The 18,153-nt window shown below is 44.6% G+C and overlaps 1 protein-coding gene across 7 annotated transcripts in view; it reads right to left on the bottom strand.

Annotated features, from left to right (window-relative positions):
- The window catches only part of LOC101953340 (collagen alpha-1(XXVII) chain), a 258,835-nt gene that overhangs the window by 2,669 nt on the left and 238,013 nt on the right, over positions 1-18,153 (bottom strand). For 6 of the 7 annotated variants that reach the window (XM_065572707.1, XM_065572704.1, XM_065572703.1 and 3 more), the window contains 16 exons: positions 16,565-16,618; positions 14,933-14,986; positions 14,746-14,853; positions 14,203-14,310; positions 12,944-13,051; positions 9,895-9,948; positions 9,113-9,175; positions 8,078-8,131; positions 6,940-6,975; positions 6,467-6,484; positions 5,985-6,020; positions 5,605-5,631; positions 5,227-5,295; positions 4,067-4,238; positions 3,774-3,883; positions 256-474 (listed from right to left, as the gene is read on the bottom strand). In XM_065572707.1, the coding sequence (XP_065428779.1) occupies positions 256-474; positions 3,774-3,883; positions 4,067-4,238; positions 5,227-5,295; positions 5,605-5,631; positions 5,985-6,020; positions 6,467-6,484; positions 6,940-6,975; positions 8,078-8,131; positions 9,113-9,175; positions 9,895-9,948; positions 12,944-13,051; positions 14,203-14,310; positions 14,746-14,853; positions 14,933-14,986; positions 16,565-16,618 (1,290 nt within the window). The remainder of the gene's footprint in view (positions 1-255; positions 475-3,773; positions 3,884-4,066; positions 4,239-5,226; positions 5,296-5,604; positions 5,632-5,984; positions 6,021-6,466; positions 6,485-6,939; positions 6,976-8,077; positions 8,132-9,112; positions 9,176-9,894; positions 9,949-12,943; positions 13,052-14,202; positions 14,311-14,745; positions 14,854-14,932; positions 14,987-16,564; positions 16,619-18,153) is intronic. The other variant, XM_024107473.3, reaches the window with a different exon arrangement.

Below are 18,153 nucleotides of genomic sequence, written 5' to 3'. Positions count from 1 at the left end.
GCTCTTCCAGCACTATTCTCTTGTCTTTGGTCATGGTGGGGAAGTACTGACAAATAAGTGGATCTTGCAGCATGGTCTAAGGGTCTTTAGACTTTGGCTAAATTTAATGTCTTCTGGTTTCTTATGTCCCCGTGAAGCCCCCTTGACTGGGCATGCTGCATCTCCAGCTCTCCCACTTTCTCTGACGTCAGTTTGGTGTGTTTTTTTTTTTTTTTTTTTAGCTGCTTTGTTGGCCACGTTGTAGGGGCTCTGTACCTTGCAATCATCTGTTGCCACCTCGGGCTTGAATGGCCCTTCTGCCTCAAATATCTGTCCATTCCAGGCCTTAAAACGCACAGCTTTTTCTGAAGGCTTCTCAGTTGACCCTTCCCTCCACACTGACATGTTCAAGCAGTGGATGGTGATGTGCTGAACCACCTCCGAGCTCAGTAGGTGAAGGAAGTTCATCTGGACTCTACCAATGTTGAATTCCAGCTGTTAAGGTGACAGAGATAATGTGAAAACTAAGACATCCCATCCCAAAGCCAGTGAGTAAGGTACACCCAGTAGGCTTAGAGTGGTGCAGTTAGTGCAAGCAGCAGCAAAGATATTTAGTGTATTAATGTACATTAGAGCTGTCCCCATGGGCATAAGATGACTTCCCCCCACCCCCCTTGGGGGAGGCTAGCCATTGGGTGCACCCCCTGTGCCTGACAGGAGTCCCGAGCACTCCCCCTGTCTCCTGTGGCCAGACCCCTGAGCTCTGGCCCCAGCACCAAGCTGCTGGCGGGCCCGAGCCCCAGGCCACCAGGTGGAGCTGAGCCCCCACCGGCTTCAGGGGACATGGGGAGTGAGGGCAGGGCTTTAGGGAGGAGCATGGGCAGGGCCACGGCCTGGGTTTGGGGAGGCTTAGCCTCCCCTGGTCTATGATACCTGTTGCCCATGGCTGTCCCCAACTTTTTCACTTTGCTAAATGGGCAAGTTAGACAGCTGTTGGGGGGAGAATCCGTTCAAAATCACAGGGAAGTCCTTGTAATATGCTACACACAAGATTTTTGTTACAGTGTAGGTCTGGAGGCTGGCACTTGACTCCAGATGTAAACGTCACAGGGTTCTGGAATTAAAGTTTTAACTGGGAGCCCTTTTTGTATTCAATCTATATGCCCAATGTGATCCTGGCCAGATGCTGAACTAGCCTGGAGAGTTTTCTTGTGTTTGATTTTGCTTCCCTTTGCAGGGGACACAGATTGCTGACTTTGTAATATACTGAGGAACCTGTTAATCTAGTAAGAAAAGTAGTGTGAGCCCCTGGTTCAAAACTTGCTTCTGCAAAGAAGCAGGGTGAGATGAGGCCTATCTGTCATAACTGCACAGTTCTATTAGACTAGTCTGGCACAGCTTTAAACAACAAAGGGTTTGAAAAATGTTTTCTAACCAGAGTGTAGCCAGGGCAGTTTCAAACCAGCCTAGGCCCTCAGTAAGGAAGCCTAGAAGGCAAGAAGCAGGATGTGCTTTGTTTAAAGGGACCAAGCAGAATTCCAGTCCTCCTGCTATTGAATCTTCTGCTCAGTTGCAACACTGTGGGAGTTCAGGGCTCCGTAAACAATCCTGAAGATAAGTCCTCCAGTGAGCCATGCAGCAGGGGCAGTGACAGGACAAACTTTCACCACGCTACCCAGCCAATACACCTGTGAACTAGTAGCACCCCATCGAAGGATTGGAGAGAAATTCAGTCTCAAGGGCTTCTCTGTTGAGGGGCCAATTAATGTCAGGTGTGGGGGTGTTGTTTTTTTTTCTTTTCAGGTGGGAAGTGGGCTCTTGATTTTATGTCAGGTTTCCTTGAAGCCAACTGAGTTCTGAACAGCTTAACAACTCCTTGCAGACTCCTGACTTTGCATGGACTCCACCATTGGTGCTGATGCAGCAAGCATCATTGTTCTGTTTCTGACTGGTTTGAGGTTTCACAGTATGTAGGTGGCTTCTTTTGGCTGAATTGTCTCTTGTATCATAGAATATCAGGGTTGGAAGGGACCTCAGGAGGTCATCTAGTCCAACCCCCTGCTCAAAGCAGGACCAATTCCCAGTAATTCATCCCAGCCAGAGCTTTGTCAAGCCTGGCCTTTAAAACCTCCAAGGAAGGAGATTCCACCATCTCCCTAGGTAACCCATTCCAGTGCTTCACCACCCTCCTAGTGAAAACGTTTTTCCTAATAGCCAACCTACCCTGTTTCCCCGAAAATAAGACATCCTCCGAAAATAAGGCCTACTTACAGTTTTGCCTCTCGTTGTAATATAAGGCATCCCCCCGATAATAAGACCTCCCCGATAATAAGGCAAAAAAATGTGTACTGTATTCTTCTTCATTGAAAAATAAGACATCCCCTGAAAATAAGACCTAGCGCATCTTTGGGAGCAAAAATTAATATAAGACACTGTCTTATTTTCGGGGAAACAGGGTAAGCCTCCCCCACTGTAACTTGAGACCATTACTCTTTGTTCTGTCATCTGCTACCACTGAGAACAGTCTAGATCCATCCTCTTAACTACCTGAAAGGGAGTGTCAAAAAGCAGCTATCAAATCCCCCCTCATTCTTTTCTTCTGCAGACTAAACAATCCCAGTTCCCTCAGCCTCTCCTCATAAGTCATGTGCTCCAGCCCCCTAATCATTTTTGTTGCCCTCCGCTTGACTCTCTCCAATTTTTCCACCTCCTCCTTATAGTGTGGGGCCCAAAACTGGACACAGTACTCCAGAGGAGGCCTCACCAATGTCAAAGGGGAACGATCACGATCTGCTGGCAGCTTATACAGCCCAAAATGCCGTTAGCCTTCTTGGCAACAAGGGCACACTATTGATTCATATCCAGCTTCTTGTCCACTGTAACCCTTAGGTCCCTCTGTATCCTATACCTACCCTCCAGTGTATCTACCACTCCTCCCAGGTTAGTGTCATCTGCAAACTTGCTAAGGGTGCAGTCCATGCCATCCTCCAGATCATTAATGAAGATATTGAACAGGACCGACCCTTGGGGCACTCTGCTTGTACCAGCTGCCAACTAGACATGGAGCCATTGATCGCTACCCGTTGAGCCCGACGATCTAGCCAGCTTTCTATCCACCTTATAGTCATACAATACTGTTTCTGGTCCTGAGCTGGATGAGTGTGCATTTGCAAGCACCTCATTGTTTGGGGGAATTTAAAATTCTGTGGTGAAATCCTGCTCCCATTGAAGTCAGTTAAGACAGGATTTCACTCTAAAGTGCTTGTGCACATGATTTGAAGTGTTTTTCACAACCATTTATGGAAAGCAAATACAAAGAGACATGAACGAAGGGACTTAATTTAAAAGTTCAACAAAATATTTTTGGAAGCATGTTTGGAATATTCACCTACTTCTACTAATGATACTGATAAATTACCCATGTATTGGTAGAACCTTAGCATTCATTCCCTGATCACTATGGACGAGCTGGAGAGGAGGTGGGGCAGTCTAATAAGGGTTGTCATGGTTTCAGCCATAATACAGACAAAGAACAGTGTTAGAATGTAATTGGGGAAGAATAATAAGCAAACTTTTTTTTTTTTTTTTTGCAAAACTGGTAAAACAGCAATATAGGAACTAATGCATACCCAATAATGTGAGGAAATTGATACAGCAGTTGTAAATTCTACCCCCTTAGGCACAAATCAACATACATTGTTATGCACTGCCCTAAATCCCATTTTAATAACATAGCATTTGCTTTTTAGTGGGAGGGGAAGACCGCTGAGAGACAGTGGTAGAACTGTGTGTACCTTAGAGGCAGTGATGGGGCTGAGACATGTCTGTCCACCTTTGGTGAAGTTACAGGTGACTTGAATGGTGTCTGAAGAACAGCCAAGATTTGGGTCAATCCAGTAAGTACCTGAAGAAAGGGTGAGTGAACCTGTCAGCATTTCCCATGCACGAGATCCAGAAAGGTGTCCGCAGAAGTGATTTTTAATTTCTCTGCATACTGTAAATATGCTAGTCCCCTGCTTTAACTGGCCCTATACATGTATCCCTCTTGCGGCTGGGAGAACTCCCAGGACATGGTTGTGCTGCTTACCATCACCCATCTTCTGTTCACAGTTCATGAGGTCTCGACAGATGCGTGCAGGGTTCTCCTTGGTTCCCAGGGGTCTTTTGATGCTCTGGATGAGGTTGCTGAGGTAGTGTAGAGTCTTAAAGATCTCTCCTTCCTGGTCTAGCATCAGAAGGTCTGAATGTTGATAGCTCTGCTGTGGAAGAGAGAAGATGGCAGTTAGGCACTGACTGTTGAGCTTGACAGAACTGCTGCAGTTTGAGAATCCCCCACAAACAAATGCTGCCTTGGCTAGATACAGCATCAGAACCCATAACCATGGTAACTGATCCCTTTGTATTCTTGAGAAAAACACCACAGGCAAAAGGCATAGTCAGTAATGGAAGTGACCAATGCCACTCTGTCCAAACAGTCCTAGCTACCTGTTTTGAATTGGGAACTTTCCCACATGCACACTATAAAGAAGGAAGCATGACTGACACTAGATGGTCCCAGCTATTCATCACTGTTCCCCAAAAGAGAGAAGCAAAACATTAAGAGGGCAGAAGCCCCCCTCCAGATTCTATTCAGAGAGCACAAGCATTCTCTGATGGCAGCCCAATCCAGTCCTGGCAATAACCTGCATTGGCTAAAGTTTTGCAATACTACTTTACGATGGGGATGATGCCTCCCCACCTTTTTCCAACAGCAGAACAGGAGCATTCTAGGTCTTGGAACTGATGGGGGGCCTTAAACATATTCGTCTGTTCTCAGTGTGAACAGTGGGGTTCTTTAGAAAAGAAGCAATGCATTTGTAGTCTAGAGCACACCTCTTCCTGAATAGAAACATTTTGAATGCAGCTCAGATTGAGAGCCCTTTAAATGATCAAGAGAGACTGGACATCTCATTGAAAAGAGGTGTGAGAAAGGAAAGGTTAAGGGTCGCACCAGATTAACAAAGCAAAGCCTAATCCTGCTGTCCTTATACAGGCAAAATTCCTACTGAAGTCAACTGAGTAAGAACCATGCATTCAGGCTTTGTGTTAGAGGGATAGAATCATGGAAGGCAATTGGGAAGATGGAATTGCTTTACATAAAAAGAGCAGGCAAGATGGCATGAAAGGCTGTTTCCCCTCCTTAGGATTACACAGTGCAGCACTCTGCATCTGTATCAAAGCTTGGTAGGCTGAGAAGCATGCTGGTACCTCTGTAGACTTGAGTGCAGTGTTCGAGTCCATCATTGTCTGGAATGCTGCACCAAAGCCATCCTGCTGCTGGTGGAGGAAAATATGATAATGGCATTTTAGGAGATCATTAGACCAATCTATAACAGGAGATGAGTGCCCTTGGCACAAGCAGTACATGTTTCTCTATATCTAGGTGCCAGATACAAGCAATATCCTGCTAGAATGGTATCTTCTGCTCAGTCCATGTAGGGGGGGATGTTCTAGGGGATATCAGCTTGGCAAAGCAGGGCACTTGCGAGTTTCTGAGCTCTGCATATGTTCATATGTGCATATCACAACTTCACTCACTATCAACAATAACAAATCTATTGTATAGAATAAAACCTCGCAACTTACAAATGAAGCTGGAATTCTTGTTGGCCCCTAGAAACCAAAAGAAAAAACGTAACTGACTGATTTTTATGATCAATGCACAATATTGTCAAAGAATTTCTGATTCCCCTTTTGAGATTATCCCTCTTTCCTGTGGGGTCCTCACTACAGAGGGGAGAGTAGCATCAACATTATTTCCTATATTGCACTTTAGAGCTACAGATCTCCAAGTGCTTTACAGCCATTAGTTCATTCAGACATGTAAACTCCCTGTGAAGTAATTTATTTTTACAGGAGAAGTCAAAGTGTAATTTCCAAATGAGTGAACAGTCTCTTTGGATAGGGCCTAGTCACTTTCAATAATACGGTTCATCATCCTCTGAACCCTTTCCTGATGTACATACCGGAGGCCCGGGGAGTCCTCGTGGGCCTGGGGGACCCTAAAGAGAAAAGCATCAGTGAGTAAAACGCCAGCAGTGAAATTATTCATCCCTGTATCCCAGAAAAAGATGAGCCCCCTCCCATATCTATTCTCTCCTAAAAAGCTTCCAGCTCTTCAACATATTAGTGTCCTCCATCTGAACCCTTTGTGGGGACAGGCGCTGGCCATATCTACCCACAGTGCAGCTTTTTACTATGCTATATTGTCTCCTAATGTAGCTCTCATGCTTTTTTCATCCTTAGTCTCAGCCATCCTTAGTGGCACGTGGCTGCACCTCTCTGGTCCCATGCCATCCCCCCATTTTTTAAATTTTTTAAAAAACTTTCCCTACTGTCCATAGTTCCTCTCACTCCCTCCTAACTTTGCAGCACCTGATTTTGCAGCACATCAGTTTATTCAAGCAAGGATAATGACAGCCAGAAAACAGTTGTCTGAAATACTCACCCTTGGACCTTGCAAACCCTGCAGAAGAAAATCAGGAGGAGTTTGTCAAAAGATTGCATGCCTCTAATGTAGTGCCTTTCATCCCAAGGGTTCCCAGTATGGTTTAGAAGCTATATCAAAATGCAGCCCCATTCGAGGGCAGCAGGAAACCTGGGCCCAGCATAGTGCACAGCAGTAGTGGGAAGGGAAATTATGGTAAAGGATATTGAGGCAGAATCCCCAGTTATTTGAAAAGGGCCTTGGGATCTTTGTCTATGCAGAGCGGAAAGGGACATCTTTCTATAAAAGTCTCCTCTGAAAAATGCACACACAGTAAAACTGCATGAAACTCACTGTATCTATCTTGGAAGGATGAAAGGCTGAGTTAGTTTTGCTCCCTCTTATTCCACCTGTCTGGTATCCTCTGTCTACCCAATCTGAGAACAGCCTCCTATGCAGCTGCGGTACCTGAAGGATTCTGGAAGAGCACTTACCGTTTCACCACGGCTGCCTTTGTCTCCTTTGGGACCCTATTTAAAGAACCACATAGAACGTGATTAGAATCAGGCAGGCTTCTAATAAGAGTAATCATCATGTTGAGGGTTTGACATGTTTTGGTGAAAAACTCTCTGCATGTGGCCCAACTGTATCTCTAAACAAAACATGGCTGGTTGTCTTACTTGTCTCCCTTCTTTGGGAAAAAAGTAGCTAGTGTTATTGAAAGTTTCACAGATTACAAGTGAACAGAAAGGAATGTTTATAAACTTCCAGGCTGAAGTATGGCTAAACGTATGCATGGCAAGGGAGCAGCCTCTTTGTAACCGATACAGCACCTCTGGTGCATATATGCTGTTTGGTGTCAGAGAGTTGCAAGGTGTGTACTTGTTCTGAACCCCACCTGCTGATTAGGGTTTTACATATTTCCTTCCCTGGGACATCTAATTCAGCTCATCCCTCCTCACTTTTAAAACTAATGGACTAATCCTTGTATTTTCTCATAGATTTTTTTCATCTTTATCAACATCAGTTCCTGTGTGCAGTTGGTTCTCTGCTCCCCACCCCCTCTTATTTTATTATGCCATTTTATTTGACTTTGAAAGATTTTATTCTTTATTTTTAGAAAGTTTTGACTGAGTGTGCCCCCTTTTGGATTTTAGGAATTGGGGTAGGAATAGGAGTCCTGGGCCAGGTCTTCAGAAATGCTCAGAAACTAATATTTCCCATTGTGATACTTGGCCCAATTTTCAGAGGAGCTCAGCACATTTGGTGCTAAACTCTTGAAAATCTCACTTCTTGCTGAGGTACCTAAATGTGAGAGGAGTTCTTTTCCAAAGCCAGCTCCACAGCTTATAAATAAAATATATCATCCTTAACAGTCTAATCCTTCCCACCTCAAACCCCTACTTAAATATGGCTGTTGCTAATTTATAAACTAAGAATTCCCACTACCCCTGTGACTGCAGCTGCACTTTTGTTGGCTTATTCTATAAAAATAAACTTTTTTTGCTCCGTTAATTCAGATGAGGTTTAGTTCTGCACTTATATAAAGTGAAATTCAGAGACTTCTGAGGAAGCAGCAAGTACTGGTCTAAATACTCGCAATCGTTATGGGCAGAGAAAAGACACACTTACTGAGCTTCCTGTGGGACCCAGAATTCCAAGCGGCCCAATAATACCTTCCTTTCCCTAAAACAGAAAGCAAGAAAAAGACATTTATGAACTGGGGTTTAGGGAATGGAAGTCATTTCTTACCAAACTAGACCTCTTGAATATCACAGGGCTCCATACCCAGTACAAAGATATAGTGATTCCCCGTTCTTGCCCCCTTTAAGGCTGCTGGAGTTGCCTTTTCATTCCTAACAGCTGAATCAGAGACATTTTAAAGCACAACTTCTGCTGTGTTGAGAGCCCCAGAGTTTAAGGAGCATCTCTGGGATCTCATACATTTTCAAAAAGTGTCTTCCTGGTTTCCTTTTCCTCAGAAATCAATCCCAGCCGTGGGAACTAACTTATTGTATCCATGGAATAGGCATTCACAGCCCAGAACTCCTGTCCTCCTTCCACCATAAAGCTCTTGAAGTGCAGGTTGCTACTGCCATTACTTCAGTGCACTGTTAATGAATTCACTACATGGAGTATGTAAAATAAGACCTGACTGGATAATGAGACCATATCTTTGGGAAGTGTTTTATTAGACAGTTGAGAGTCCTCATGGTGGGGAATCTCTACTGGAGACTAGCAGCATTGTAAAAAATTGCCTTCCGGGTAACATAGCATGCCAGACACAGCTAATTTAAAACCTCTGTTTACATTGAAATTCATCCTAGTGACTTAAGGGGACAACAATAATTAGTTGCTTAACTGCAGTTTTCTAGTAAAGGGGGAGTAGAATTGTGTTTGGGATAGGTTAGAATGTGGTGTTGAGACCAAAGGTTGTCAAATAAGGGTGGCGTAGTATCTTGTACATGTGTTACTGTATGACCCAGCTGAACTGCAGCTTCTGATTAGTGTGTATGTCAAATGTGCTGTGTTAAAGTCCGCTTTAGTCCTCCTTTTTGAGCAGCTCAGGGTTTGGCCCACAGCCTGTCCTGAGAAAAAACAGCAGATGGGTGGGGGGGAGGGGGGACAAGAAAGTTCTAAAATTAGAATAAAGTTCAAAGAACTCACCATAAGACCCGGTGGTCCCCGTGGGCCCTGAATTCCTTTGAACCCAAGGTTTCCTGGTGGTCCCTGTAGATAAAAGTCAGATATAAATCTTGAAAGACCCTCAACAGATGCACACAAGGTTTGTTTCTTTGCTTACTACTCTGGAATAAAGACAAAAAGTATGTAAGTCCTGATTTTCTTTTTTTAAACTGTGGGCCTACTCCCATGTTCTGAAAATTCCCCTCCTCCCCCCACATTCTCTAGAAAGCAGGATGGTCCTTTTTCTTTGGTAACTTAGATCTAAGGTCACAGGAGATGTTCAGATAAAACGGGTGTAAAACCTACATAAGGGCACACAACACCCGTGTCACCCAGCAGGGTCTTTTGATAGGATAACTATAGATGATGAAGAGGGGAGTCTCTTCTGACAGAGCAAAGGCAATAGAGACATTCATGAGTCAAAAAAACATTAGAGGGGATTAATGTTCCATCCCACCATCCATCCTGGTGGGAATATGAGCTCCACCAAGATGACTGTAACTTTAGTGTTTTAGGGATGATTTTAGAAAGTTGAGTGTGGCTCAAACAGCTAAAAAGAAGTAAACTAAAGTAATTAGGAATCATTATTTGGGTACAGTAGTTTCTGGAGAGGCACCTGTAAAGAAATTTGCTGCCGTCTGCATTGGATCTCCAAGAAGCACATGGCTGTTCCCAGTAATCCATCTACCACAGTAAAGTGAGAAACAGAATGTCTGCTTTATACAGACACTGTAGAGCCCATGAGATACAAAGAAGTGTCTTACCTTTGGCCCAAACATGCCTGCAATCCCTGGAAATCCTGACTCGCCAAAGTCCCCCTGGAAATAACAGCCAAGCAAAGACAAATGAAAGAGCAACCAAGAGCAATACATTTGATCTTAAATGGCTTATCACCAAAAGGTTCCTGACACTTAGGTTGAAAAATACTTATGGATGGTTCTATTTCCCTCTCTCTAAGCCTGGAATTATGAAGACTTGGAAAGGAAATCAGCTGTTCTGGGAAAGAGAATTTGAGATCTTCCCATGTGGTTGAATTAAGATATTAGCATAGTCTCTCCTCCCCACTGCCAAGTTGGTAGAAGGTGTAATAGGGTACAGTTTGGGCCATGGTCAGGGGAGAGGAATGTCTGCTCCATGAGCTTCCTTAAAGGTCTCTATGGCCCATACCTTTGCACAGCTTCAGACACTGATAACTGTCCAATGAAAACGCTGGTTTGCTTTTTAATACAAACTAAGCCAAGCTGACTCCTCATGAAGGCCCATTTCAAGCTGCAGTCGTTTTGTCTGTCGAAAAGTATGTGCTTAGAACTTTAAAAACCAGGAAACAAATATTTTTTCAACTCTTGCCCATTTCAAATATGCCTCCAAGGATTATCGCTCACATTTTCAAGGGAAAAAAAAATCACCTTTGAACAGTTAGGGTGTGTGATCCAAACTTGGATTAACACAGTGGACACTGTCATAATACATGTAACCAGTAATAAAAATGGAAGAAACACAAATCTGCATGTAAACACCCTCATTTCTATATTTTGAGATGCAAGCTCTTTGGTAGCTATAGACTAACTGAATATCAACATGCAAAGTGACTGAGGATGGTTAGGAAAAGATTAGGACAAAAATATAAGCACGATGACTCTAGAATCCTAGTAATAAAGGAGATGGAAACATGTCTTGTTCAGCCCAGTTGTAAATGATTTAGGTGATGAGGATTCCACCACTTCTCTCACTACGTGATTCCAGAGTCTAATAGACCTTGCTGGTAGGAAGCTTTTCCTGCCATGGTAGTGAGAAATTGCTTGGCAAGCCAAGGCCTGTTTGAAATCTGTAGAGTACAAGAAGCTTTCCAAGGATACAAAAAACCTTAACTATCCGTTTATGGATCCTGGAAAGGAAACCTACTGCTGCTGCTCCCACAGTAGGAGAATCTCTCTCCATGGAGTGGCTGGCAGCACAAATAAATGCAAAGCAAGAAGGGATCTAGAGGAAAAGGAAATGTGTACTAAGTTACAGGAACATCTTATCCAAGAGGCCTGGATAAATATTTATGTAACAACCTCCAGGAATGAATATTGGGTATATGAATCTGGCACTCATATACACAAAAAGGACATAATGGGACTCAAATTGACATTGCTTCTTGAGCCAGGAACCTATGACCTGCTTGGCCACTTAGACTCTTCTTCTAGGATGGTGGCGCATGCAGCATACTAGTCTCTCACACTCTCTTAAAGAGTGGCACTGCCCTTGGAGTGAAGGAAGACAACTCACCCATTCCAGAGGAGAATGGGGTCCAACACTGGCATAGACAGATATAAACCTAATCTGAACACATTGCTAGGTGCTTAACTGCACTGATGATCTCATTGGTTGTGATGCTTGGTCTATCTTGGAAGGGGAACAAACCGGCCCGCATGCATACATATTTCAAACAGTTGAAGATCCCATTGGCTGCAAAGACAAACCGACGTTGAGAGACAGAGTGTACAATAAGAGATTTAATGTGGTCTCTTTTTAGGGGATCTCTATATTAGGGAGAGTAAGGGATGCAAAAGTAGGTAGTAAGTGCTGACTGTGCTCTTTACTGTACCAGGCACAGAAGAGTTATTATTTCTGCCCCAAGGCATTTACCATCTAAACTATTAAAACCCCCAATATAGCATCAGCCTTCTGCCTGATGCACAGAGCTAGGCCAGGCAATCTTACAAGTGCAATACGTAAAAACCACAAGCAGCAGCAGCCTGGTTTAGTAATGGGGGGTGCGCACATTTCATTTCCTTTGCTGAGGCTGGTCAGTTGTATGGCTCTCAGGGACACCAATCACTTGATTCTCATGGAGCATGTCAGCACAGCAGCTGGGAGCCATAAATACCAGTGTTATACATGCACTAGCTGCGGTCATACTAGTGCCTAAAAATAGCAGTGTAGCTGCAGTGGGATGGGCAGTGACTTCAGTTGCTCAAGTACAATCCCGCTCAGCCCCATAGGTACATACTTGGGTGGCCAGCCTGAACTGCTACCTCGGGCGCGGCTACTTTTAGGCACTAGCTCAAACAGAGCTAGTGTATGTTTGTCTATCTGCATTGGGAATTACAGCTCTCAGCTGCTTTGTAGACAATACCCTCTGACAATGCTCTTGGCTCTGGACTTACCACTACACTACCATTGTTACCACACCAGGAGATATCCTTATTGCTAAGTACTGCTCCTAAATCTCTTGCTCTACCAAATGCAGGCTGCAAGGGTTCCTTTTATACCTTTCTTATCCTGGATCAGCTTACTCATCGCTAATTCCTAGAGGTAGGGATGCTGTGTGTAGTAGGACAGACACTAAGGACTGTAATACAAAGTAATGGCTGCAGGGTGTGTAACATTCAAATTGTGATTGACAAGGATTCATTTGAGTGGGTGCAAATGAAAGTGTGATTGAGTGGAATGAGCTTGGTAGTGCTAGTGGGCCCCTGTCCAACATTAAAGAGCGCCAATACTGAAGCAGCAGGTCTGTATTGACATGTAATTGCACCTGTTCAGGGCAGCTGCTCAGTACACGATGCCATTCCACTCTCACGTTTGTGAACTCCAAACTCGCACAAAGTTCACTATTTAAAAGAGGAACATGCAGTGACGTGCACAGAGTTCCACAACCGCCGAGCCTTGGGAAGCGTGCACTGAGATTGTGTATCTGTGTTACAGAAATGCATGCAGTAGAGCATCCCAGGACTCCACCTCCTATGCACTGCTGGGACTCTGAGCCACCTCTTGCAGGTAGGAGAACTACAGTAAGACATGATCATTTAAATTAACACAACTAACCGGCTGTCCTTTGGGTCCTGGATCTCCTGGGCTTCCTGGGAGCCCCATTCCTCCTTGTGTACCCCGTTTCCCTGCTGGGCCAGTCTGCCCAGGCAATCCTCTTTCACCCTACAAAGAACACAGAATTAAAATCATTCCAGTGGATCAGAGATTAAATATAAAAACATACCCTGACATTGGCCATTTCTATTGCATGACAAGGTGAAAAAATAAGGGCTACGGGGGTAGGGGATGTGACTTCATCTATGTATCACACAGGGCTGGGTTCTTACAAGGTGTATAGCATAAAGCCAGTAATGGACACCAACGTGTTCCTAGAGGTAGTTCACCAAGATCTGCAGTACAACGTGTGTCGCAATGTAGCATTTGAGGGGTAAGATTCATGCTTCCCCTCATTTACACCCTTGCATGCCTGCTTGCCCTGCCCCACTCAATTTCTCAGTCTCTTCTCTGAACAAGGCTGGCGACAGATGATTAGCATTTTAGATGGATTAAAGGAATTCCAAGGTTTCAGTTCAGTAACTTTAATCCAAAAGTTACAAAGCTAACATTTGCCCTGGAACCGACTTCCCAAGTCAAAGACAACAAAGGGGCGTCCAAGACCCAGCATCTCAACTCCTTCCCCCTCCCCCGACCTTGCAACGCTCCAGTGATAAAGGCTCAAGTATCAATCAGTGGTGACAGCCTGTTATTTCTACCCAAGGCAGCTGGGGGGCAGTAAGTGACAACTTAATGGTAATGCGTTAAATGAGTATAATTTGATTCAAATTCTTCTGGCCTCTCCAAACCCAGCTGGAATCTCTCTATTTACAGTCCCTTTTTACAAATGGCTAAATCATTACTGGGTCTGCTTTGTACCCTGTGATCCACGTGGGATGGGGCAAGAACCAGTGAGAAATCTAGGAGTCACTAAACAAGCCTTTCACTGCTTCCTCTGGCTCAGAACGGTGCCCCAAACCATACCAGTTCCAGCAGTTCAAGCCCTGTTGGTGCTAGCTGAAAACCTAGCAGTGAGAGTTTCTTCCCTAGTAGTGCCTGCTAAGACACTACCAGTACAGACTTCCAAGGATCCAAGACCTTCCCAGAGGAGGTGCCTGGTCATGCTTGCTAGGAGTCTAGCAGTCTGAGCTTCCTAAAAGCAATGTGGGCCAGGACAGGCTGTGTGAGCTTCCTTGCCACCTTCCCAAGTTCACACTTGTTTTAACAAACAAACAAACAAATAAAAACCGACCCCGTACCACGGTGAGGTGGAAACTGACCTTAAATCCTGGTGGCCCCTGTGCTCCAGGGAGACCAGGTATGCCGGGGTTCCCTCGTTTTCCCGAAATCCCTGTTGTGCCTTCTTCCCCATCATTTCCCTGTTCTCCCTATAAAACAAGTCCAGGAGAGAATACAGAGAAAGTCACCTTATCCTTCTGGGCATGCTCGCCCCTTTGAAAAGGCAGCCAGAGCAGCGTGACTACAGCTACACTGGGTGGGCGTGGCTGGCATGGCGTGCATTTATGAATGGCTGTGTGAGCATGCGCATATGCACAGGATTTCACAGCACATGGATCTACGCCTACAAGAGCCTGTTTGTCTGGCCGAGAGAGTCACTTTACTTACACACTCGTCCACATGGAGACATCTGCCTGGGTTTGTATGTGTGAAGTCTGCAGTGGTGTACGTGGCCCACTCTGTGCATACAAGATAGCATGGCTATAGCAGTGGGTGTGTCAATTTCTACTGCTTTATCCTTTGCTCTTCGCTCCTCTGGGGTGGTGTTTGCTTAAGGTGTCCCAATAGAAGTGTTTCAAACTTACCTGCAGCCCAGCTGTGCCATCCTTCCCAGGAACTCCGTCCACTCCAGGAGAACCCTCCTGACCCTGCCTTCCCACTACTCCCCTAGGACCAGGTAACCCAACAGGACCCTACAAACACAAAAAAATTAGTGACTGAAGTGTTGGGATGCCAGGGACTCATAAAAGGAAAGGCTGAATTTTCACCTACCGGCGAGCCTCTGCTGCCAGCTTCACCCCATGCCCCTTGCTTTCCTTTTTGACCCTTAAAGCAAAAAAAAAAAAAAAAGAAATAATTCTAGTATGGTCCCACCTGGGAAGCCCATTTTGGCCCATGCAATGGAGAGCAGTTTAAAAAGGAGACATATGAGGTCAGTTGCTACAGCAGAAGGAGATGAATTATTATTTGGTTTTATTACAAGTGGTTCTCTAAGAGTTTCTGGGTTATCTGCTTTAGAGGACAGGAATGAATAGCCAGAAGGAAAGTCCCTACATTTTCCTAATACAGAACAGATGAGGACAAATAAAGCAGGAGGATGAATTTGAGAGAGAACTCCACAGCACTGGCATGCATTACAACGAGATGCTCAAAAATCATCCCATTCATCATTCCTTGGCAGCATCATGGAAAACCAACCACCAAGCCTTCTTCAGGGGACTCAGATAGGGAAGGTCTTATTCTGGTCTCTGATAGCTTAAAGAGTTTCCCCCCCCCGTCCTGGAGAGTTGGAGGTAAACGCTTCCTATGGCTAAAATCTGTAATGCTGATTTGCCAATAAGGGGAGGGGAAGTGTCAAAGCAGCAAGTATGCGATCCTGATTATTAGCTAGGAACAAGGATTAACTCCTGCAATATGAACGGAACACTTGGCCTCATCACCTTTGCTAGGATTCAGAAGCTTTGAAGCTCTGTCATGTGCGAACACATTTTTAAAAAATAAACCAAGTGTTCCGCGTATCAATTCTCCATCTGCAGACAAGTCTCTGAAAACTGGCCAACTGTGTGGAACAAGAGCTACTGTTACTCATTAGATCCATGGGCAGTTCCAGATCTACTATGGGTGATAGGGTGTGTCTTTCTTTGAATGCAGTGGCTGGTGAACTCTTTGTTAAAATCACCTATTGTAGATTAGTCTACTTGGCATTATGCCAATTCCCATATCTTGCAGGATGGAATGTGAATTAGCTGAGTATTGAGGTCATGCACTTAAATTTGGGCAAAAGAAGTCTCTGGTGGTTAACGGATTGGGAAGCTGTAGAAATAGACAGACAGGAAAGTAGAAGTAGATATTGGTATAAATTCAGTTCAGATAGAACCACATGCAGTGGATTCTCTTCGTTGCGGGGGGAGCAGTTAGAGGGAATGACCCTTCTGAGAAGCAGGAAAAATGGAGAATTGTGTGGATAATGGACTCTGGATTTGGAAGGTTTTAAGCCAGAAAAGTTTTATGGTTGAAACCCAGCTAGCGAGAGACACACTTGCCTGGTTCAGATTTCCCCCAGGGGCAGACATGCCGATTGTGGTCCAGAGAGGCAGAAACTGATGTGGTGTGGGAAAGAGGGACCACACCAGGGTCCCAAGGCATGTAACTAAGGACCTGCCGGGGATTCATCCACTGTGCTAGTACTGTAATTCTCTTGATCTTCTCCAGCCCCAGGAAGCCAACAAACTAATGGGTTTGGACACACAAATCAATATTTACAGCCCTCCTACTGGGTTCTCCATGGTCATTTCCAGCCACAGATCAATGAACAAGCCACATACTCTTGGAAAAACCGTGACTGTTCTGATTTCACTTCAGCTTTAAGCTTTGGATGCCATAAATCCACCCCCCGAAACCTACCTCTTCACCTTTGGATCCCTTTGGCCCTGGCTGGCCTGGTGGTCCAGGATCCCCCTAGAAAAAATGACAAAGAAAATCTGTTTGAAATACTTTTCTGGCAGCATCTTGCATGAAGTATAAAGAGCAGCATTTGCTGTGTCCCGTACAGCACTGACCATACGGAATCAATTACTGGGAGCAGCCTTTGCTCTCACAGCCCTCCTGGGGAATGAGGAGTAAGAGACCATCTCCAGAGACTGTTTAACAGGGTGTCATTTTGGAGAAGCAGCATTGTCTCCCCTTTGCTTGGGATAACTGTTTGACTTTGAGATCCACAATAAAGAGCAGGTAAAGGATCAGGCCCCTCAATGAAGAGAGTTACAGCTCTGGTTTTTAAAGCAGATCCAGTAGTTTTTGCAGCAAATACCATGATGATGCTTATGGTATTTGCCTCCTTCCCTCTCCTGAGCCCCAATCCCTCTCTTGAATCTAGATTTCAGATGTCTCAAAGCCAGCTACGAAGGGGAGAGGAAGAGAGATAAGGAAATTGATCACCCTTTCAGAAATCTGTAACATTCCCTTCCCCGTCACATATATGCACCCTCCCCTCTTCCTATTCTGATTTTAGTGGATTTTGCTGATGGCAAAGCAGCAGGATGTGTATTCTCTAACCATGAGACACCCTGGACTTATTCCAAAGAAGATGTAGCAGGTTATTGCCTGTCTGCAGATCTCTCTCATTGTAGTTTCTAATTGTCGGCTGTTTCTGATCCTCCTGTTTCTGTATCTCCTTCTCCAGAGCTGCCTGCTTCTGTTGATTATCTTGGGGCAATTCAGAGGCTAGAATCAAAGAGCTATGAAGGGCAAATGGATCACCTACCCCCTTCTAATCATGTCACAGATCACTGAGATTTGGACTTAAGAAAAACTCTTTCTGTAGCCTCACAAAGAATGGAAGTCATTTCAAATTTGACTGACACTGTCTAATATGTTTTAGTATGTTTCTGCACTCCAGGGTTTACAGCTCTGATTGGAGAGAGGAGAGAAACCAGATGATAAGCTGATTTTCAGGAGTGGTATTCATTGAAGCTTTGAGCAGATTCAGCTCAGGAACTAGACTAAGCCTAGATAGTACAAACAGTATGAATGTCTTTGGGGATCTGTTACATGTATGTACTTTGAAGGTCTGCACAGCATCTCAAATTTCTATTAAACAGCCTTATACTACTATGCGAGTCTGTGTAACAATAAGAGCAATATGGCGGGGATATCAAAACAGCATTGACATGAAAGAAACTTGCCGATACTCCATCTATGTTCACCCCACTGACATTCTGGCCACTTCTCTCGAGCTGGAACGCTTTTGCATTATTTGTTTACAACTGAATAATATATTCACGTTTGAAATTGCACTTAGAAATGAGGAGACATGGGAGCACCCAATGCTGTGTGTAGGGCAGAGTGTTCTACACTGGGTAGAACGTGAAGTGATTGTTTTATTTCATAACCCCCCTTTGAAGAACACCCTAATGAATGCATCTACGAGCGGTGTAAACATAACGGAGCAGAACCTCGGCAGATGTAAATTGACAGAGCTCCATAGACTTCAT

The sequence above is a fragment of the Chrysemys picta genome, chromosome 18 (assembly GCF_011386835.1).
Source record: "Chrysemys picta bellii isolate R12L10 chromosome 18, ASM1138683v2, whole genome shotgun sequence".
NCBI classification, from domain to species: domain Eukaryota; kingdom Metazoa; phylum Chordata; order Testudines; family Emydidae; genus Chrysemys; species Chrysemys picta.
Note: the sequence above shows the minus strand (reverse complement) of the source record. Positions and strands in the feature narration are given on the sequence as shown.